The following is a 17,429-nucleotide window of genomic DNA, read 5'->3' as shown; positions in this document are numbered from 1 at the left end:
CCAACAGGCCTTGACTTCTTTCATTCGCTCATTCATTCAACAAATCATTTCTTAGCCCCTTATGGCAAACATTGTTCTGGACCCTAGGGATAATTTGACCAAGACAATGCCCTTGCTCTCATGAAGCACATATTCTTGTGAGGAAGAGAGAGAATAAGCAAACAAGTAAAGAATACAAGTATGATATGTATTAAATGATTATAACTTAAATGCAGGTAAATAACATGGATTTTTTTTTCTAGTGCTTCCTATGTGGCCACAAACTGTGCTTAGCATTTTCTGTGTAATAACATTTGATTCTCACAACTCTATTCAGGTAACTGCCAATATAAATCTTTATTTTACAGGTGAGAAAACTAAGGTATGAAAAAATTAAGTAATTTGCCCAAGGTCACAGCTGGCAAAATGGAGCAACCAGGGTTAGATTCCAGGCAGCCTGGCTCCAGAGCTTTTGCTTGTTACCTCTGCCTCCTGACTGCCTCCTTTCCATGGTATCAACCTACTAATAAGACACTGGCTAAGTCATGGCCACATAGAAAGGAAGCACCTGAGGGGTGGAGCCATCCTATTCTGTCTCAAGAGAAGAAGCCCTGGTCAGAAACATGGGCATCGGGTCTATAGGATGGGGGCATCCTACAGCGGAGATAGGACCTCAGCTGATGCTGCTCAATGCCATGAGGACTGTCCAAGATTGCCCTGGTACCCAGACTGTGCCAGGCAACCTTCCAAGGAAGACTTGGACTCGAGAAGTCAATGTGTGTGTGTGTGTGTGTGTGTGTGTGTGTGTGTGTGTGTGTGTGAATGAACACCAGCAGCCTGGCAGTTGGGTTCTCACCCAATTTTCTCCATCTGGCTTCTGAGCCCAGTAAGTATGATCATAGCCCTGAGAGGCAGCCCAGCTCTTGATGCTGAAAAATCTGGTTTCCAAGCCCCCAAAAACCCAGGGACTGATGACCAGGTCATGCATGCCAAAGCAACACTTCTCCATGGGATCCCCAGGAGATGCTCACTGCCAAATCACAGCCATGATGGCAGCTTCCACTTGCTGAGCTGTATTACTCACTAGGCAATGTGTGACGCACCCTCCTGTAGGCCTCTCTGCAGGCTTTCCATGAGCTCATCATTCTTACCAGAGGCAACTCTATTTCAAGTGATCCAGAATCCAGGGCCACAGAAAAGCTCCTCTTTCCAAGGTAACAGCAGTCAATGTAGTGGTTGAAAGCTCTCTGGAGCCAGATACAAACTCAAACTTCTACTAGTTGCTTACTAGTCTTGGAACCACTGTGCCTCAGTTTTCTCAATAGTACGGGAATAATAATACCTGCAACCTGGGTAGGATAGATTATGTGACAGGATCAAAGAAAGCCTAAAATCTCAGGGGATGGATAAATCAATGTTTATTTCTCACTCCTGCAAAATTAGCTGTGGACCTTGTGGCCTCTCCTGGGCAGTCCCTCCCAAGTGGAGACTTAGGACAAGACTTGCATCTTGTGGCTGCACTATTCAGAATATGTGACTCCCAGGTGGCCACTGCAGGGGAAGAGAAAGCTGGAGGGAGCACACTGGCTCTTAAATGCTTCAGTGTGGCTGTAGGAGAATGAGAAAAGGATCTCATGGCAGAGAGTCTCCAAACATGGACACCGTCCATTCCTTCCCTTCTAGTACATGCATGCCACTCCACCCTTCAGGAGGCAGACTCTATTTCCCTCTCCTTTAATCTGACTAGCCTTGAGCCTTGCCATGCTCAAGAGAATGCGGAGAAAGTGACCTTATGCCATGCCAGTCCCAAACCTACTCTTCAAAAGTCCTGGAAGCTTTCTTGCCCTTGGAAGCCAGCTCAGATCCAAAGTCCAACTTCCCTGAGACCTTCTTGCTGTAACAAAGACCAAGCAGCCACTTGGAGAGACTGTGTGAAAAGATGGAGATGCTCAGCCAGCTCTCAGCTCATTAGCCATCCCAGCTAGGGTGCCAGGCACTTGAGTGAAGAACCCCTCTTGGACATCCCATGCCTACAGTCACTTGGAGAAAATCTGCCCAGCTGAGTCCAATCCAGAATGTAGAATCAGGAGAAATAAGACATGGTCTGGGGCCAGTTTACTTACACACCAATAGAAAGAGGGGAATGTGTCCCTGAGGCAGGGGAGGAGTCATAAAGAATGCCTGAAGCAGCTTCTCCCGAGAGTGAACCAGAGCATGCACAGCCCTGCTTTGGGGCCCAGGAATCACAAAATTAAGGAGCATAAGATCTCCCATTCATATATAGAATGTGGCCAGGGGTTGGCCAGAGAGAACTCTGTAGAGAGAATCACTCATCTGGCACTTTGGGGGTCTGCAGCCTGGAGAGGGAGCGGCAAGCTAGGCATCTCTCCTAGAGCACCTTGGGGTGCTGGCCTTGAGACCAAAAGGCATCAAGAAGCTGCAAGTGGAAGTGCTCCGACCTGACAGGACTATTGTGAGCTCATGTTAGATATGTCTGGGGACTCTCTGAAATGACCCGGGAAGACCTGGGCAGAGGACCCCCACTGTGGGCAGAAGGGGGCAAAGGCCACAAAAGCTGTGCTGTTATGGTCATCAGGACCTCATGTGTGCCCACCTGTCTAGCATGGTCCTAGGAAACACAGGTACCAGCAAGAAGGCCTGAAAGTGATAGCCAAGAGGAATCTGGGGAGGGCTGGAATTCCCATGATTGTAGGCAGAGAAGATACCGAAAGAACTGCTTACTACTGTGATTCTGACTCCGCAGGCTGCAGTCTTCTATGGCTGGGGATTTGGCAGGGACACTAAAAAAAGTTTTGCTGAGATGCCCAGACTCTACATTCTCTGGACATAGAACCCAATTTTCCAGCTCTTTCCAGAGACAATTTTGCCTCTGAACCTGGATTTGAGGTCTAGTAAGGAGGTGCTTTCTAGATCCAGGAGACCTCTAGAGGCAAACAGGGACTTGGACCAACAACGAGCCAGGGACTTAGTCAAAGGGGGCTGTGTGCCTTCAGTGGGCCAGGAGAGCCTTGCTATGTATAGGGAAAATGAGACTTTGAAGCTTCCAGGGCCCAGGACAAAAATGGCAAGAGGGACCACTGCTACAGCCCGCAAAACTAGCAAAATGTCCCAAGATATCAAGTCAGTTAAGGATTGAGATGCAGCTCAGGGCTCAGTGAGAAAGCATCTGTGACTGATTAGTGATGTCAACCCCAAGGACTGAGGACAATGGCAGCCTCATGTCTGACTCTGTGACCTCAGCCAAAGGACTGTGTCTCATTCCTTCTCGGTTCTAAAGCAGAGTGTGGGAGAAAGCTAGCAGCTGAGCAGTAAGGAGCCCCTTATTCATGAGGCCCAAACCCTCATTTATCAGGAGGAGCTTTTAGCAAATGCTTCCTAGCTCTCCATGTAAAAGTCTTTGAGAAGCTCAGCTGGGAAGCCTCTTCTCTGTCCCCTGAGCTGTCTCCAGTGAGCCCAAGAGAGGTCCTTTTTAGGGTGCTGCTCCAAAGCACAGCCCTTCCTGGGCTCATCCGCACCCTCCGACCATGACATGCACCCTCTGCTGTGCGGGCAGGTCCACCCCACATGTGCCCTGGCTCCAGCCTCATCTGCATTTAACATCCCTTGTTGGGCTGTGGCAGAGAATACTCAACAGACTCATATTAAAAATGCCCTTTAAAATTCAAAAGCTTTGAACTAAAGAAATATCTCGAGAAGTTTTCATGGAAAGTTCAGCTCCATGGGTTCAATTCACTACACTTAGATGCACCTTTTCAAATAATAGGGAAAAAATGTAACAGGGTCAGACCCAATCAATATGCTTGTTCAAACAGAATTGCAGGGACTGTGATGTGCACACATTTTGTACTCTGCCTTTGTACCCTGCCACTCGCTCTGAAGAAAGGTTTCTTTGCTCGGAGAGCAATGAAAGTGATAGCCTTTGGAGTGGAGGCGGCAAAGCAATGGCGTGTTTATGGGGCTGGGAGGGGCTGCCATTTTTCACAGCCCCCCAGCCTTGTCTCTTTGTTCTTTTCATAACGGCTTGAAACCCACATGGGCAAAGTCCCTCGTGCGCCCCAGCGTCTGATGCTGAATCAGAAGCAGAGGGCTCCCAGAATTTGCCTACTATGTCTCAGAAATGTGATTTGTGGATTAGACAAATAATTTGCTGCTTCTTTCCCACCCTTGGTGCAAACACAAAAGGACTGCGGTTGGGGAAAAGGGGAAAACTTCCAAAGCCCAAAATGGGCTCTTGTCTAGCTGAGCCAGGGGCCACATTCACCCTGCACCCCTGTCATCCCCAAACTGACTTAGGGCATATAGAGGCTTTCCTGGCCTTGGGCTGCAACCTATAATAGCCAGGAAAATCCTAAAGAACCCAGTTTAACTGAAGACCACAGCCCGGTGGGTAGAGCGAAGCAAACAGGCTAAGCAGAGTTTCTATTCTCACAGCCAGACACGAAGGCAGGAAGAAAAGTGAATGACGGGGAGCAAACAAAAGGTTTTCAACATCTATATCAGCCTGGGTACATCTACTTCACATGCACTCATAAATGTACGTACATCTCAGCTTCATCAGACTAGACCCCAAAGTGTTCTCATTGGTTCTTGCTAAAATTAGATAGACATCCTGGGCTCAGCCTGGGCCAGTTTAAAGTTACAACTCAGGAAAGGATGTCACAAACAGATGCAGGAGCAGCACACTCACACTGTCAATCACAGTGCTCTCGTTTAAAACTCTGCTCAGGTCCTGTGGTCTTGTTAAGAAGCAAAGCTCAAATCATTTCCAGAGTGGTCCCCTCCTGGAGGGTCCCGGTGAGCACGCACTTGCACAAATGGCCCCATCTTACCTCAAATAATGAATCCTCTTGAGGGGGTTGAGAAGGGGCCAGGCCACGTAGCCTGCTGACACATGTTGTGGTTGGAGCATGCCTTTTCTAAACCACACGTGCTCTTCATGAAGTCTGAGTTGAAGGCCTGTCATGCCCTCTGTAGATGAAAGTTTGGTTCACAATTCTTAGAGAAGAGGCTACCCCTTCTCCTGGCTGAAGCTGGAGAGAACAGAGTCACCATGTTCACTCCTACACAGGATTATATGTGTGAGACAGAAACTGAGACCATCAACTGATGAGTGACTAAAGAAGATGTGGTATATATACACAATGGAATAGTACTTGGCGATGAAAAGGAATGAAGTCTTGCCATTTGCAACAACATGGATGGAACTAGAGGGTATTATGCTAAGCGAAATAAGTCAGTCAGAGAAAGACAGGTATCATATGATTTCACTCACATGTGGAATTTGAGGAACTCAATAGAGAAACATAGGGGAAGAGAAGGAAAAATGAGATAAAAACAGAGAGGGAGGCAAACCATAAGAGACCTTTAAATACAGAGAACAAACTGAGGGTTGCTGGAGGGAAGGTGGAGGGCGGATGGGTTAAATGGGTGATGGGCATTAAGGAGGGCACATTTCAGGATGAGCACTGGGTGTTATACATAAGAGATGAATCACTGGGTTCTACTCCTGAAGCCAAGGCTACACTGTATGTTAATTAACTTGATTAAAAAAAAAAAAAAGTGTCTATGTCTACAGACAGCCACCCTGTGTGTATTGGCTCCTGTACTTTTTTTTTTTAACTTTTGCACTCAGTTATTGAGGAATCTCCACTCTCCCGACCACCTCCCCCTCCCCTGCCCAACCTCTTTCCTCTGTTATGGGGATATCTCTAAGTAATGCTTAAAACCAGAGTATTTTTTATTTTAAAATTCAAAAAGAGATCAGCAGCTAAAAAGCAGCAGTGTCCTCTGTTCAGAGGGCTTTGGAATCTATTTTCCCCAGTTTAAATAGTTGGAAAGTCACTCTAAACCTTGGGTGCTCTTCTTTGGCAATAGAGAAAAACTGCCATAACAACAAACTTGGAAACACACACATCCCTAAACTGAACTGGCCCCTTGGCTTCTGTTTTAAGCCTACATCACAAGTCAGAACGAATTAAATACAAATCCAGTTTGCAATGGTCCGTCACTAACCCGCCTCACTGGAAGGAGCTGGAGGCGTGTGGTTTGGAAAGGGGCCCATGGCGTCGCTCCTGCTATCTTGGATTGCCAAACCAACCCCACATGGGAGTCCACAGCCCTGCAGCCCCTCGACCAGGGTTGGGTGGAAGGCCACTGCGAGCAGCTGCTGAAGCCCAGCCAAGGGCCCCAAACACAGGCCTTCTTCCCCCCGGGGCCTCCAAAGTCAATCAAGTGTCAAGGAACTGTCAGCAGGAGAAACTTTTCATAGGTCACACAAGCAGGATCGAGAGCTGACACTGGGGATTTTCCAAAGAAATGGAAAAAAACTAACAAAGGCCACCCATGAGAATATATAGCCAGCAAGAAGCAGGAAGCATATCGGGTTAATATTTTAATCTGTTCATCGCCATTTGTTTTTTTGCAAACCATTACACCTTTATTTAAATTAACTTTTTTCTTGCAAAATATTAATTTCATTTTTCCAACAAAATCTTATAAAGGCAAAAATAAAATCTTATTTTGGCAAATGTCATGAAGTTGATACTGGCAGCATATGGAGTTAGTTAAAAATAGACGGCAATTTCTAAATATAGTTAAGATTTTTTTTTTCCGACCACAGTCAAAGACAAGTTTTCATTTAAAGTGTGGCCCACCCAATGGAGTTTTGTTTTTTTTTTTCCTTTAAACATCATTTTCTGTATGCAGAATATCATGAGCTCATGATTTAAATAAAGGGCCACAAACACTGTGCCTGGCTTGGCACAGCCTCACTAGAGGCTGGAAGTCAAGTCAAAGTCCTGCTGCTGGCCTTCAGGGATGGTGGGGGCACACTGCCTGCCCTCTGGCCACCAGACCCACGTCCTGGGGAAGCTGATCTAGGTTCTCCAGGGAAGGCAACAAAGCCCTATCACAGCCCAGCGTAGAGTCAGGGAGTTTTAGGTAGACGCCACCCAGTGTGAAGTTTATTGCTTATGATACAATAAAAGGTGCTTCCTCTCACCTTTTCTATATTTCAAGGTGTGTGTGTGTGTGTGTATGTATGTGTGTGTGTGTGTGTGTGTGTGTATGTATATATATATATATATATATATATATATATATATATATATATTTGTTTTTAATTAAAGCAAACTGTTCTGTTTTTCCCAAGAAGAGCCCTTTGCTGAGAGAACCCATGGACAGGTCTGGAACCAAACCTCTTGAATACATTATTGCCCCTAAACCAAACCCAAGGGCCAAGGTATGGACTTGGGCTCCACATGCCACCCTGGTGGAATCTCCTCCTCCAGAGCTGGTCACCAGGCCAGGTCAGGGGCAGCTGACCTCTGCAGCTAAGGGCCCCTCTTCCCCCAGATAACATGCCAACAAGCCTAACACTGGGCTCCCCTGGAAGCACATTTCAAATGCAACCTTCACCTGAGTTCACTGGATACTGGACTGGCCTCTGCCCGCCCGCCCTTCTCCCCTACCCATACCTACCACCCAAATGGTACCTGAATCTGTATGTGCAGCTCCAAAATCCTGCATCCTCACCTTTCCAGCCACTCAGCCCTTGAGGTGAACATTAGAAAATATATTCTGATTCTAAAATACAGCATCAGTATTTTACAGTGTGTATCAAAAGTGCCTTTGTCATATGTAAAAAGGAGTCTGAACTAGTTGGTGGGGGGGCGGGGGGGGGGGGTGGTGGTGGTTAGGACCCAGCCCTATAGTGAAGTTGTGGCTGCTCCTTCCTCCAGCCAGAACCCCTGCTGAGCTGGAAGGGGTTTCCTTGGGGGAAGGAAGATCAATCTTCTCGGAGGAAACTGGTTCCACTGGGCCCCTGGCTTCAGACTTCTCCTTTGCACGTTGGGTCACGGGTCAGTCACTGCCTGGGCTGGCAAAAAGCACAGGAGACAGTGAGAGCCTGGCAGGATCCCAGCCCACATCTGAGGAGCAGGCAGTGGCATGTCTGCACACACACATGACAGGGAATGGCAGGCTAACAAGACAGAGCAGCAAGAGCAGGGGGCTGGGGCAATGCGGCCGCCGCTGGGGGACCCTCAACTTCTAGGATTCATGGGCACTTGGCCTCACCCTCTCTCTACCCTTACCACTTCTAGAAGGATTGCCAGATGCATAGTGACCCCTGATCTGACAGGGCAAAAGGCCCGAGTGAAGAAAACCTTGGGGTCCAGTTCTGGCCCTGCCCTTCATTCACTGAGGGACTCTGTAATGCTCTCAGCCTCCATAGGTCTTGTTTTTTTAACCTAAAAACAGAGTGGTTATACCCACCTCCTAATGAGGATTTACCCTAACACGAAGGTAAACACAAATGTGGATGCACTCCGAAAAAAGTGTTAAAGGCCTATCTCACAACGACAGGGGTGTCAAAAGCCAGGAGGAACAGAGCCTCTCCCCTGCCTCTCTGTGGCCTGGGGTGGTGTCACCAAACTCAGATCTCCAGGAGAAATCTACACACCCTACTGTGGCCCCAACAGGTCCCTGTGGCCTTTACAAAGGACATGGCTGAAGTATTTTCCTGTGGTTCTTCAGTCACGGGGTCTCCAATGCATACTTCCCAGGAACCTGGCCCAAGTAGACCAATCTCTTCCTTCCACCCTCAGGCTGGCAGGGCACCCAGGCTGGGGGACACCTGCTGAAAATCACAACCCCAACCCAATGCACACACTCTCCATCCCTCCCTTCTCCAGACACCTAGAGCGCCTTGAGGTGGCCCAGATGAGTCCATGGTGATGGAAAACAAAGGCTCTGAACTTGCACTTCAAACTCTGGCTCTGACACAGCTTCAACTCCTTGGGCAAGTCCCTCAAGGTCTCTGAGCTTTATTTCCTCATCTATAAAATGGGGGTGAGTATCTTTACAGGGTGGTTGTGAGGATCGAAGGAGACGCTTAGCACAATGCCTGGCACATAGCAGGTACTCAACAGGTACTAACTGTAAGTACATACAAAGGAAAGAGAGGGAAAACCCTACAAAATGCCAGCGATATAGAACGTCAGGAAGGGGACTGCAGAGACTTCTGGTTGGACCCTCCCCTGTCCAGGTCAGGCAACTGGCCTCCGGCCACAAACTCACCATAAGACTGAACCAGACACTGGGGCCTCCGGGCTCCCAGTCCGGTGCCCCTTCCCAAAATCTCTCCCTGCCTCTCGTCACTAAATGCTCTCATGGGCAGGACCCAGAAAGAGTGGTGCCAGAACATTCTGAATAGCGGAGGGCCAACTTCACATTACCCTGGGTGGCCTCCCCATGAAGCTTCTCTTCTTCTCCGTTTCCTGAAGTGATGAAAAGGGCAGTCGTAGTCCTTGCCCTGACACCAGAGTGAGAACCCATCTCCTCACTGGGTCCCAGTTTCCTCATCTGTAAACCTGGATTTTTTTCTAGTCTTCTAATTCTTCTAATTCTCCGGCCAAAGCCCTGAAAGGCCGAGCGAGACTAACGCTTCCCTTCCAACACCCCCAATCTCAAGCTGTAGCCTGGCCTACACTGAGCCCTTGGGGCACTGGGCTCCCTGCAGAAAAGAGAGCTGCGTGGAAGGGGTACAGTTCTGGCTTCTATTTCAGGGAGGCAGGGGGCTTGGATCACATACTCTTAACTGAGGTGAATCCACTGAGAACGGAGTTCTTAAAAACTATCCACCCCCACCCACCTGCCAGTCCATGTCAGTCTCCCCAGCGGCCGCCTTGCCAGCAGAAGGAAGTGTCAGCAGACGGCACTGCAATCAGCTCAGCAGCAGAGAGAGCAGGGAGAGCATGCTCGATGCTAGGGGAGTGGCAGGCCAGGCAGGGCTCTTACTTGGAAGGTGTTAGACAAAGGTGTAGTGGAGTCCGTTGCTTAAGGGGGGGTAAGGTGGCACCGTCCTGGAGGACAGGGGGGCTTTAGGCGGGAGGAGGGCCAGCTGCTGCGCTAGACGGGCACACAGGAATTAAGCGGGGCGTTAGGCTCCTTGTCTGCTCCTGCAGCAACAGACGCCCCACACATGGCGGGGCTAGAGTAGCGTGGGCCACACCACCCACCACTAAGGGCCTGGGTGGTATGCCCCGGGGCCTGTGGGGGCCTGGCTGGGACTGGCCTGCAGTTCCCAGATATGCTTCTGAGCTGGAGAGAAGGAGCAAGAGTATGGAAAGGCTGTGGCCAAGGTGGCCACTTGGTGCGGAGGTGAGGGAAGCCCTGCTAATTGCCTGCAGGGTGTGTGGGCATGCTTGCCTGCCCGCAGTGAGGAAGCAGAGATCCAGGTGGGTAGGGCAAGCACAGGCCAGACAGGAGGGCACCTTATGGTGGTTTGGGGGAGACTTTCCATGCTAGACCCTTCAACATGGAGAGGAGTCAAAATTACTAAGATGGGCCACAGGGAGCTCCCAGGATCATTTGGAGGAGGGGTCTAGGTGAGTCATCTACTGTCTCCCCAGCCACAGATGCCTCACTAACCACCTCTCAGCCCATTGAGCAGGTCTTCAAGGGAGAGAAGACAGCAGGGAATTCAGGGACTCTGCAGGATCAGAGCATGGGGGTGGGGGAGATGGAGAATAGGCCTCCCCTTGTCCAAGGTCACTCCCATGGCTTCTTCAGGTGCTGTTTAATCTCTGGTCCCCAGACCAGACTCCCAGGGCCAGTCACCTCAGGGCCCAGCAGCCGCTGGGCTTCTGGACCCGCTGGCCAGGGTTGGAGGGCTGGTGTGTGTGTGTGTGTGGGTGGGGGGGGGGGGTGTATTGTGACACCGCTTCACGCTCTATGATCACTCCTTCCCCACTTAGCCAAGACACACAGTGGCCTCTGCATCTGGGGACAAATCTTACTAAGTGAACCGGGAGGGCACACATGGGGAGGGGACATATGGGTGGAGGGAGAAGCCATGAGCCTCTTTCCTGGCTGAGAGAGAAAGCCTTTTACACACACAGACACGCACATGTGTGCATGTGCACACACACACCTTCCCATCCCACCGTGTTTTTTCCCCACTGGCCAGCAAAGTCCACTTCCCAAGTCCTGGTCACTGGCATAGGCCACCCTGATAAAGTAGACAGTGGCTTTGATTTGGGGAACAAAGCAGGGGCTTCCTTTGCCTCACCCCAGCAAGAAATTCAAGCACCACTGCTTTCCTGCCCCTTTGTGAGGCCAGAAACCTTAGCCTTGGGCCCCCTGGCTCAGGGGCCTGAAAAACCTGTTTTTAACCCACATTTGCAGAGAAAGCTGAATAGCAGCACCACTCCCAGATTTAAGAATGAGCTAAAGACATCCTCTCCTGGGCCTCTTTCCTCTGACCCTCCTGAGCTCTGGTTCTCTCTACCACCTGTGCTGCCCCATCTCACCTCCCAAGCCCTGAAGGACAGGAGAACGTTCCAACTGGCTCTCAACTACCAAGCCTGACACCTGGTTTTCTGCAGACTCCCTGACAAGCCATGCTGGACTCTGAGCCCAGGAAGCAGTGAGGGGGAGCCGGACTTGGAGGCTGGCATCCATGGCCTCACCTGCCACCTGCTTGCTGCGCTGGGAGGCCTCGGAGGCCAGAGCGTAGGAGATGTTGATGATGCGCTCCTGCTCCTGCAGCTGTGAGTCCAGGTCGGCCACGCTGTTCCGGTCCTGGCCTGATGTCGGCTGCAGGTTGCACATGCTGCAGGAGGGCCAGAAAGCAAGCTATGGGCCCCCACCATCCCTGGCATCTGCCACAGGAGAGGAGGGTCTCCCTGGCCTGGAGACTCTCACCCTTTGAGGGGGCATCAGATAAACACAGAGTACTTTCTCTCCAGACAAACGTATATGTGCTTCTCCCAAACACCCCGTCACAGCTTTGTCCCTCCTTTGGGGGGATCATGGACCTTAAGAAGAGTTACAGCACTGGGTTCCTATTAAATCCTGAAGTGAAAAGGCTAAGCTAGCTCTGAAAGAGAGGCTATCAAATACCAGGTTTACGTTTCTGAAGCTCCAGGGGCTGAGGGGACAGGAAAGCCTTCTGTCCTGGCCTCCAGGAAAGTAGGCAATGCATCTGGCACCTCAGAACCAGGTTGGCTCTGGTCTAGGGATCCATCTGTGTGAGGAACTGAGAGGGTCACCCTTGGGGCTGATCTTCAACTGTGTCCACCTCACTGTCACACTTGGCTCCACTTCCTACCTTTGCCAACATCACAAGACATAGATCTGGGGGCAAAGTGCCAGGATGGCCCTCTATTGAGGATTTCAGGACTTCCCAGACGACCTAGCAAGCTTCCTCACAGATCCACCGGTGCCGTGCTGAGAGCCAGCCTGCCCTTCGCAATAAACAGGGCTTACCTGAGTCAGAGGCCTGGCAAAACACGCACCCTAGTTAGCCTGGCCCAGGGCCCCTGCAGTTGAGACACCCCTGGGGTCGGCCTAGCAGGCTGTCAGGACTCGGGCATCGTAAGAGCTGACCTGGAGCGAGCAAGGATGTTGCGGATCTTCTCGGCTTTGCGATACCGCGCCTGCAGCTCCTCAAGGCTGGGCGGCTCCTCAGGGTCCAGCTCCACGTAACGCTCGGGGATGGAGACCTTCTCTGGTTTGGACAGCTGAGGAAAGGACCGGGCAGTGGTGGTGGGGGTCTCAGATATCGGGTTTGGGACTTGCTCCTCTTGCCCTGTCCCCTAGCTCAAGGAGGAACATGGAGCCCACAGAGTTAAGCAACTTGCTGAGATCAACAACAGTCCACTGTGGAGTCGGGATCTGAACCTGGATCTGACTCCAAAGCCTGTGTTCTTTCTACCACACCAGACAACCTCCTACAGGCCAAGGGAAGGGAAGGGGAAGGCAAAACAGCTAGACTGGAAGCGCTCCAGATTTAAAAATGATCATTCTCAATGCCGCCTTCAATATGAGCTGATCCCTGCCTACCTCCACAGCCACACTGATCCACCGTGCGGCCTCTTCCCCTGCTCTTTCCTCTGCGTGGGATGCTCTTCCATTTGCTCCATGCTTTCTGACCTTTTGGACCTCACCTCCAGAAGTCTCCCCTGTTCCTCACCCCGGCCCCTGATGCCCCCTCCTGTTTTCTGTTTCTCTCTCTGCTGTCTAGTGCAAGGACCTGGCACCCTGCAGCCCTTCAGCAAATACTCCTTGGATGGGTGGATGGATTGATGGATGAAAGAAAGTGATAATGCTTTCTGCACCTACAAAAGCTCCTCTGATCTAGACAGGAGGCAGCCATGCGGTGTCTACTGCTTGTGAGAGGAAAATGTCCCCCAACTCCCTCCCACCGGTCTCTTACATGAAACCAGCAGCAACCCCAGCCTGGTGAAACCTTGCTTAGACTAAGAATGCTAAAGGCAACTTTTGCATCCCAGGGAATTTCTTCCTCCTCGAACTACAAAGGGACACTAAAATGGGGTTGGTTGAAGCTTCTAAAAAGCTAAATCCAATCCCAGGGTAAATCTGGACTTGAATTAAAACCCATGCAGACCTTTCATTCTGGTGAAAGACGGTAAGAAATAAGCTCTTCTCTGTTATTTCCAATGAGGACAGATCCAGAGGAAGGAAGTAGATTACATTGTAGCAGGAGGGATTTAGGTTAGAGATAAGAAAGGACTTTTTCCCCTGGCTGGCAGGCCAATTAGGACACCATGAAGCATACTTCCGTTGCCAAAGCAAGATGCAGAAGCTTCTTGTGTGAATCTGAGAAAGCACAGACCTTTGGCTGTTTCAGAGGTGCCAAAGGGAAAAGGTCTGAGGGCAGGGGACTGGCTTCATTAATCCCTGGAGCTCCAGCTGATCCCAGAACTCAGCAACTCCACAGGTGTCAATTTGTCCATACCCTGCTAAATCTGTCTTTCATGTGGGGAGAACATTTCCTCTTGTGCAGTTTCAGTGCAGGCCAAGTCTTCATACAAATATTCGTGGGGTATCTGTGGGCCACTGTGCACTTCATTCAACAGAACTGTCATTCAGGAAATATTTACAGAGCACCTACTATGTGCCAGGCCCTGTGCTAGGTACTAAGTGCACAGAGGTGAACCAAACAGCCATAGACACCATTCTACAGAGCTTACAAATGGCACAATATAGGCCACAGAAGACCGCCCCATGTCTTGAAGACCCTGAGTCTGTCACCCTCTGATTCCTTGCTCTTTCCTTGGGTAAGAGATAGTCCTGACTTATAGAAGACCCAGGGGTTTCTTGCTTTCCTAGGCCTGGCCAGTCATGATGCATTTGTGCCACCAGAGGGCAATAGAAGAACTCAGACCAAAGCTATGCAGGTCTCCTAAGCTCTGCCATGGCTGGAAATTTCACTTGTGATTTTCAGACCTGCTCGCCTCCCACCCCCGACCCACACACCGAGTCTAATTGCTCAAGTTGGCCAAACTGGCCAGTCGCAAGGCCAACTCCTAGTTTTCCAGGAAACATTTCCCAACAATAACAACTACCTCATCACATGCCTACTATGTGCCAGGCCCTGTGCTCACAGCTTTCTGACCGTTGCTAATCCTCCAGGTAACATGCTGAGTCACTTTATTCCTCACCACAACCCATTTCATCGTTGAGGAAGCTGAGGCCCAGAGAAGTTAAATGACTTGCTGTAAAGTATAGAGAGAGACAGATTTTGAATCTGCATCATCAAAATACCTGGCTCCTTTTATTGCCTCGAGCTGCTATTCATACATTCTCCTGACCACTCTGAAGCTGAACCCCTGTCCCCATTCAGGACAACACCCCCCAGTGCCACTGGAAGGGTTGGTGAGGCTGCGAGCCCAAAGGCCAGTTCTCCTGGGGGAACATAAAGGAAGCCCCTGCCCTCACCTCTCTGCTGATGTCCAAGTCATAGTCTTGAGGTTCCAGGTCCAACTCAGTGACTGGCATGGCCTGTACTTTCAACCAGCCATTCTCCTCCTTGTCCTTTCTTTCCCCTTGCATGGCCCGTTCCAGCAACTGCAGGTCAAAGTCCTGCTCACGCTTCCACTGGCAACAGAACAAGAAGGTTAAATGTAGTCACTTCCTGACTGCTAAAAGAGCCATGCTTGTGCCCTTTTGGATGGGGCTTGCAGGCAATGGGGTCCTTGGGAAGAGGGCCTGTGACCCATTATGGAAAAGCTGTGTGACCATGGACGCCTTGCTGGGTGCTATAACCCTGTGTAATGGAGAATGAGGCCTCTACCCCTTTTATATGGCCTGATTCCAGACTGCTGATTTCTCTCTGATCTGGGCCCCCAGAAAATTCACACATGTACCTCCAGGGCCCAGTTCTAAGACCCATGGCTTTAGACCCATAATGGTCTCCAGGGATACAGGAGGCTTCCAGGTCCAAGAAGGTGACCCCAAAACAGAACTTGGGATACAGCTCCAGAGAAGGGACTGCCCCTTCTGCTGCCACATAGCTTGTGGAAGGCTTTCTGGTTCAGCAGCCAGAAATGATGGAAAAACAAGCCCTGTGAGGCCCTGGTAAGCAAGTAGAATAGCCAAGACCCTCTCTAACAGGTACTCCCAAGAGGATACACTTAGGGGTGGAGGATATTGCACCCTCAGCAGGGCCAGGAAGGTCCAAGCAGGAATAGCTAAACTGCTATTTACCCAGGCATCTATTTGGGGCAGATATTTTAAGTTAAAAAAAAAAAAAAAAAACTATGTAAAACTGAAATGCTAAATCAAATGCAACATATCCAAGGCTATTCCTCAGTATCAACTATGTAACAAATCATCTCTTCAGAGGGAAAACTAAACTGGCCATTTTAAGATTCAAGCACAACTACGCAACTCTGCAGGAGCCTTTCAAATCATCCCTGCGGCCTACACACTGCCTTTGACCCTGAGCAGGTTGTTGAGAGGAGGAAACAGGTTCAAAGGCTCTTTTTTTCTTGAGCAGACACCAAGCACATGCTTCTCCATCCCAGGTCACCTCCTCCCTCCCACCCTATACATCTCACAGAGCCCCAAATGGTCATGATTATCTTTAATGCCTCCTCAAGTCCTCCCCAAAGCCCCAAACCCATTGCTATACCAGCACATTTCACCCATTCATGCACAAGCTCTCAATATGGACTCCAAGCCAGTGTACTTGCTCTTAGGTGATGATTTCCAATTACAGTATGAAAGGATTAGGCATTTGAAGTTTCAAGGATGAAAAATTAATTTAATGATTCACAAAGAAAATTCACATTTTCTTACACGCTCACAAGTGCCCCAAATAGAGACAAGTCCTCATTTAAACCCAGCCTGATTGTTTCCACAAACAGAAAAAGTTCACTGAAGTTCACAGAAAAAGTTCACTAGATTCTATGATGTATCCTGGGGAAGAACCACGCCAATCCATTATCATTAAGCAACACGTTTATTGGCGTTGATGCAGAGACTTACACAAGTCTTTTTTAAGAGAAAAATTACAAGATATTCAAGTTACGATTTTTAGATAATCTTTCTACATTTGAGACATCAGGTTGTAAAAGGTCAGTGTTACCCCCAAATGACATTTGCTTATAAAGTTTAAAAGTTACCGGCTTTGCAGCTTTTGAAGCTAGGAGTGTCCTGGGTCTTACCCCTTTGGTGTCTGTGCTAACAGCTGCAGAGAGGTCCTCTGAATACAGAACATAATATATCTCGCCATCCATTCAAACTATTAAATACTAGAAACACAGAAAGTTTTCCATAAGAAATTGTGCGATAGGACTGGAGGAATTAAAACTGAACCACCTTAGGATTGGTAGAATTTATTTAATCGTGTGATCTCTGAAGTCTGTGTCTGCTGTCCAGGTGTAAGGCATGGACTTGGATAAATTCATAATGCCCAGACCTCTGCCCATGATCATGGCCCTCAGGCAGCGGGGTTGGCTCAGCCTTACGGGGCAGCTTTTGGGTTAAGTGAATTATGAGTCAGTAGGCCTACATAAAGGGGGCAGCAGAAAGGTGAGTGACACATGGGAGTGCTAGCTAGGCTATGGAGACAAGAGCTGCTATTACAAGCCTGGTAACAAAGAGCACAGGCCAGTTAGAGAATGTTCAATGCAAATTAGAAGCTTCTGTAAACACAATCAGGCAGGATTAGAGAGGCAATGAGCGGTAACACTAAAAGCAAAAGAGCTTGTGCAATGAATTAGGGAAAGAACAGTCTGGCTAGAGGTCTAGGGAAACACGTGATTTCAAACAACAGGGAAAAGTCAAATGGAATGTTTCCCAAAAGGACTGAAGGGGACTGAGGGCAGGGTGCAGTTCCTGGAAGCACCACCAGGAGGCAGCACAGAGTCCCCAGCTCTCTAGGGACACCATGAGGCCTGCCAGCACCACAAGCTGTGGGAGACCACGTGCTCTCAGGGTTGTGGAGCACCACCCTGTGCTCAGTTGCTCCACAGGGCATCACTTAGAGGTTTGGGAGGCAAGTTGGCTTGGGCTCCCCCTCATCAAATCGTATCATCATCTTCCTCCTCCATTCCTGAACTCTGTACACCCAAGTCCTTGATTGAGCTGAGACTCCAAATGCTACCATGGCCTCTCTC

At 49.6% G+C, this 17,429-nt stretch overlaps 1 protein-coding gene across 13 annotated transcripts in view; it reads right to left on the bottom strand.

Annotated features, from left to right (window-relative positions):
- Window positions 1-7,108: 7,108 nt before the first annotated feature.
- Window positions 7,109-17,429, bottom strand: part of PLEKHA7 (pleckstrin homology domain containing A7) — a 220,662-nt gene continuing 210,341 nt past the window's right edge. For 7 of the 13 annotated variants that reach the window (XM_053899928.1, XM_053899927.1, XM_053899930.1 and 4 more), the window contains 5 exons: window positions 14,746-14,904; window positions 12,391-12,524; window positions 11,472-11,614; window positions 9,799-9,909; window positions 7,109-7,876 (listed from right to left, as the gene is read on the bottom strand). In XM_053899928.1, coding sequence (XP_053755903.1) covers window positions 9,809-9,909; window positions 11,472-11,614; window positions 12,391-12,524; window positions 14,746-14,904 — 537 coding nt within the window. In that variant the 3' untranslated portion in view covers window positions 7,109-7,876; window positions 9,799-9,808. The remainder of the gene's footprint in view (window positions 7,877-9,798; window positions 9,910-11,471; window positions 11,615-12,390; window positions 12,525-14,745; window positions 14,905-17,429) is intronic. The other 6 variants (XM_053899929.1, XM_053899934.1, XR_008421189.1 and 3 more) reach the window with 5 other exon arrangements.

This window comes from Panthera pardus, unplaced genomic scaffold (assembly GCF_024362965.1).
Source record: "Panthera pardus isolate Hobbes unplaced genomic scaffold, ASM2436296v1 HiC_scaffold_12, whole genome shotgun sequence".
In the NCBI taxonomy this organism is placed as follows: Eukaryota; Metazoa; Chordata; class Mammalia; order Carnivora; family Felidae; genus Panthera; species Panthera pardus.
This window is presented reverse-complemented; position numbering and strand designations above follow the sequence as displayed.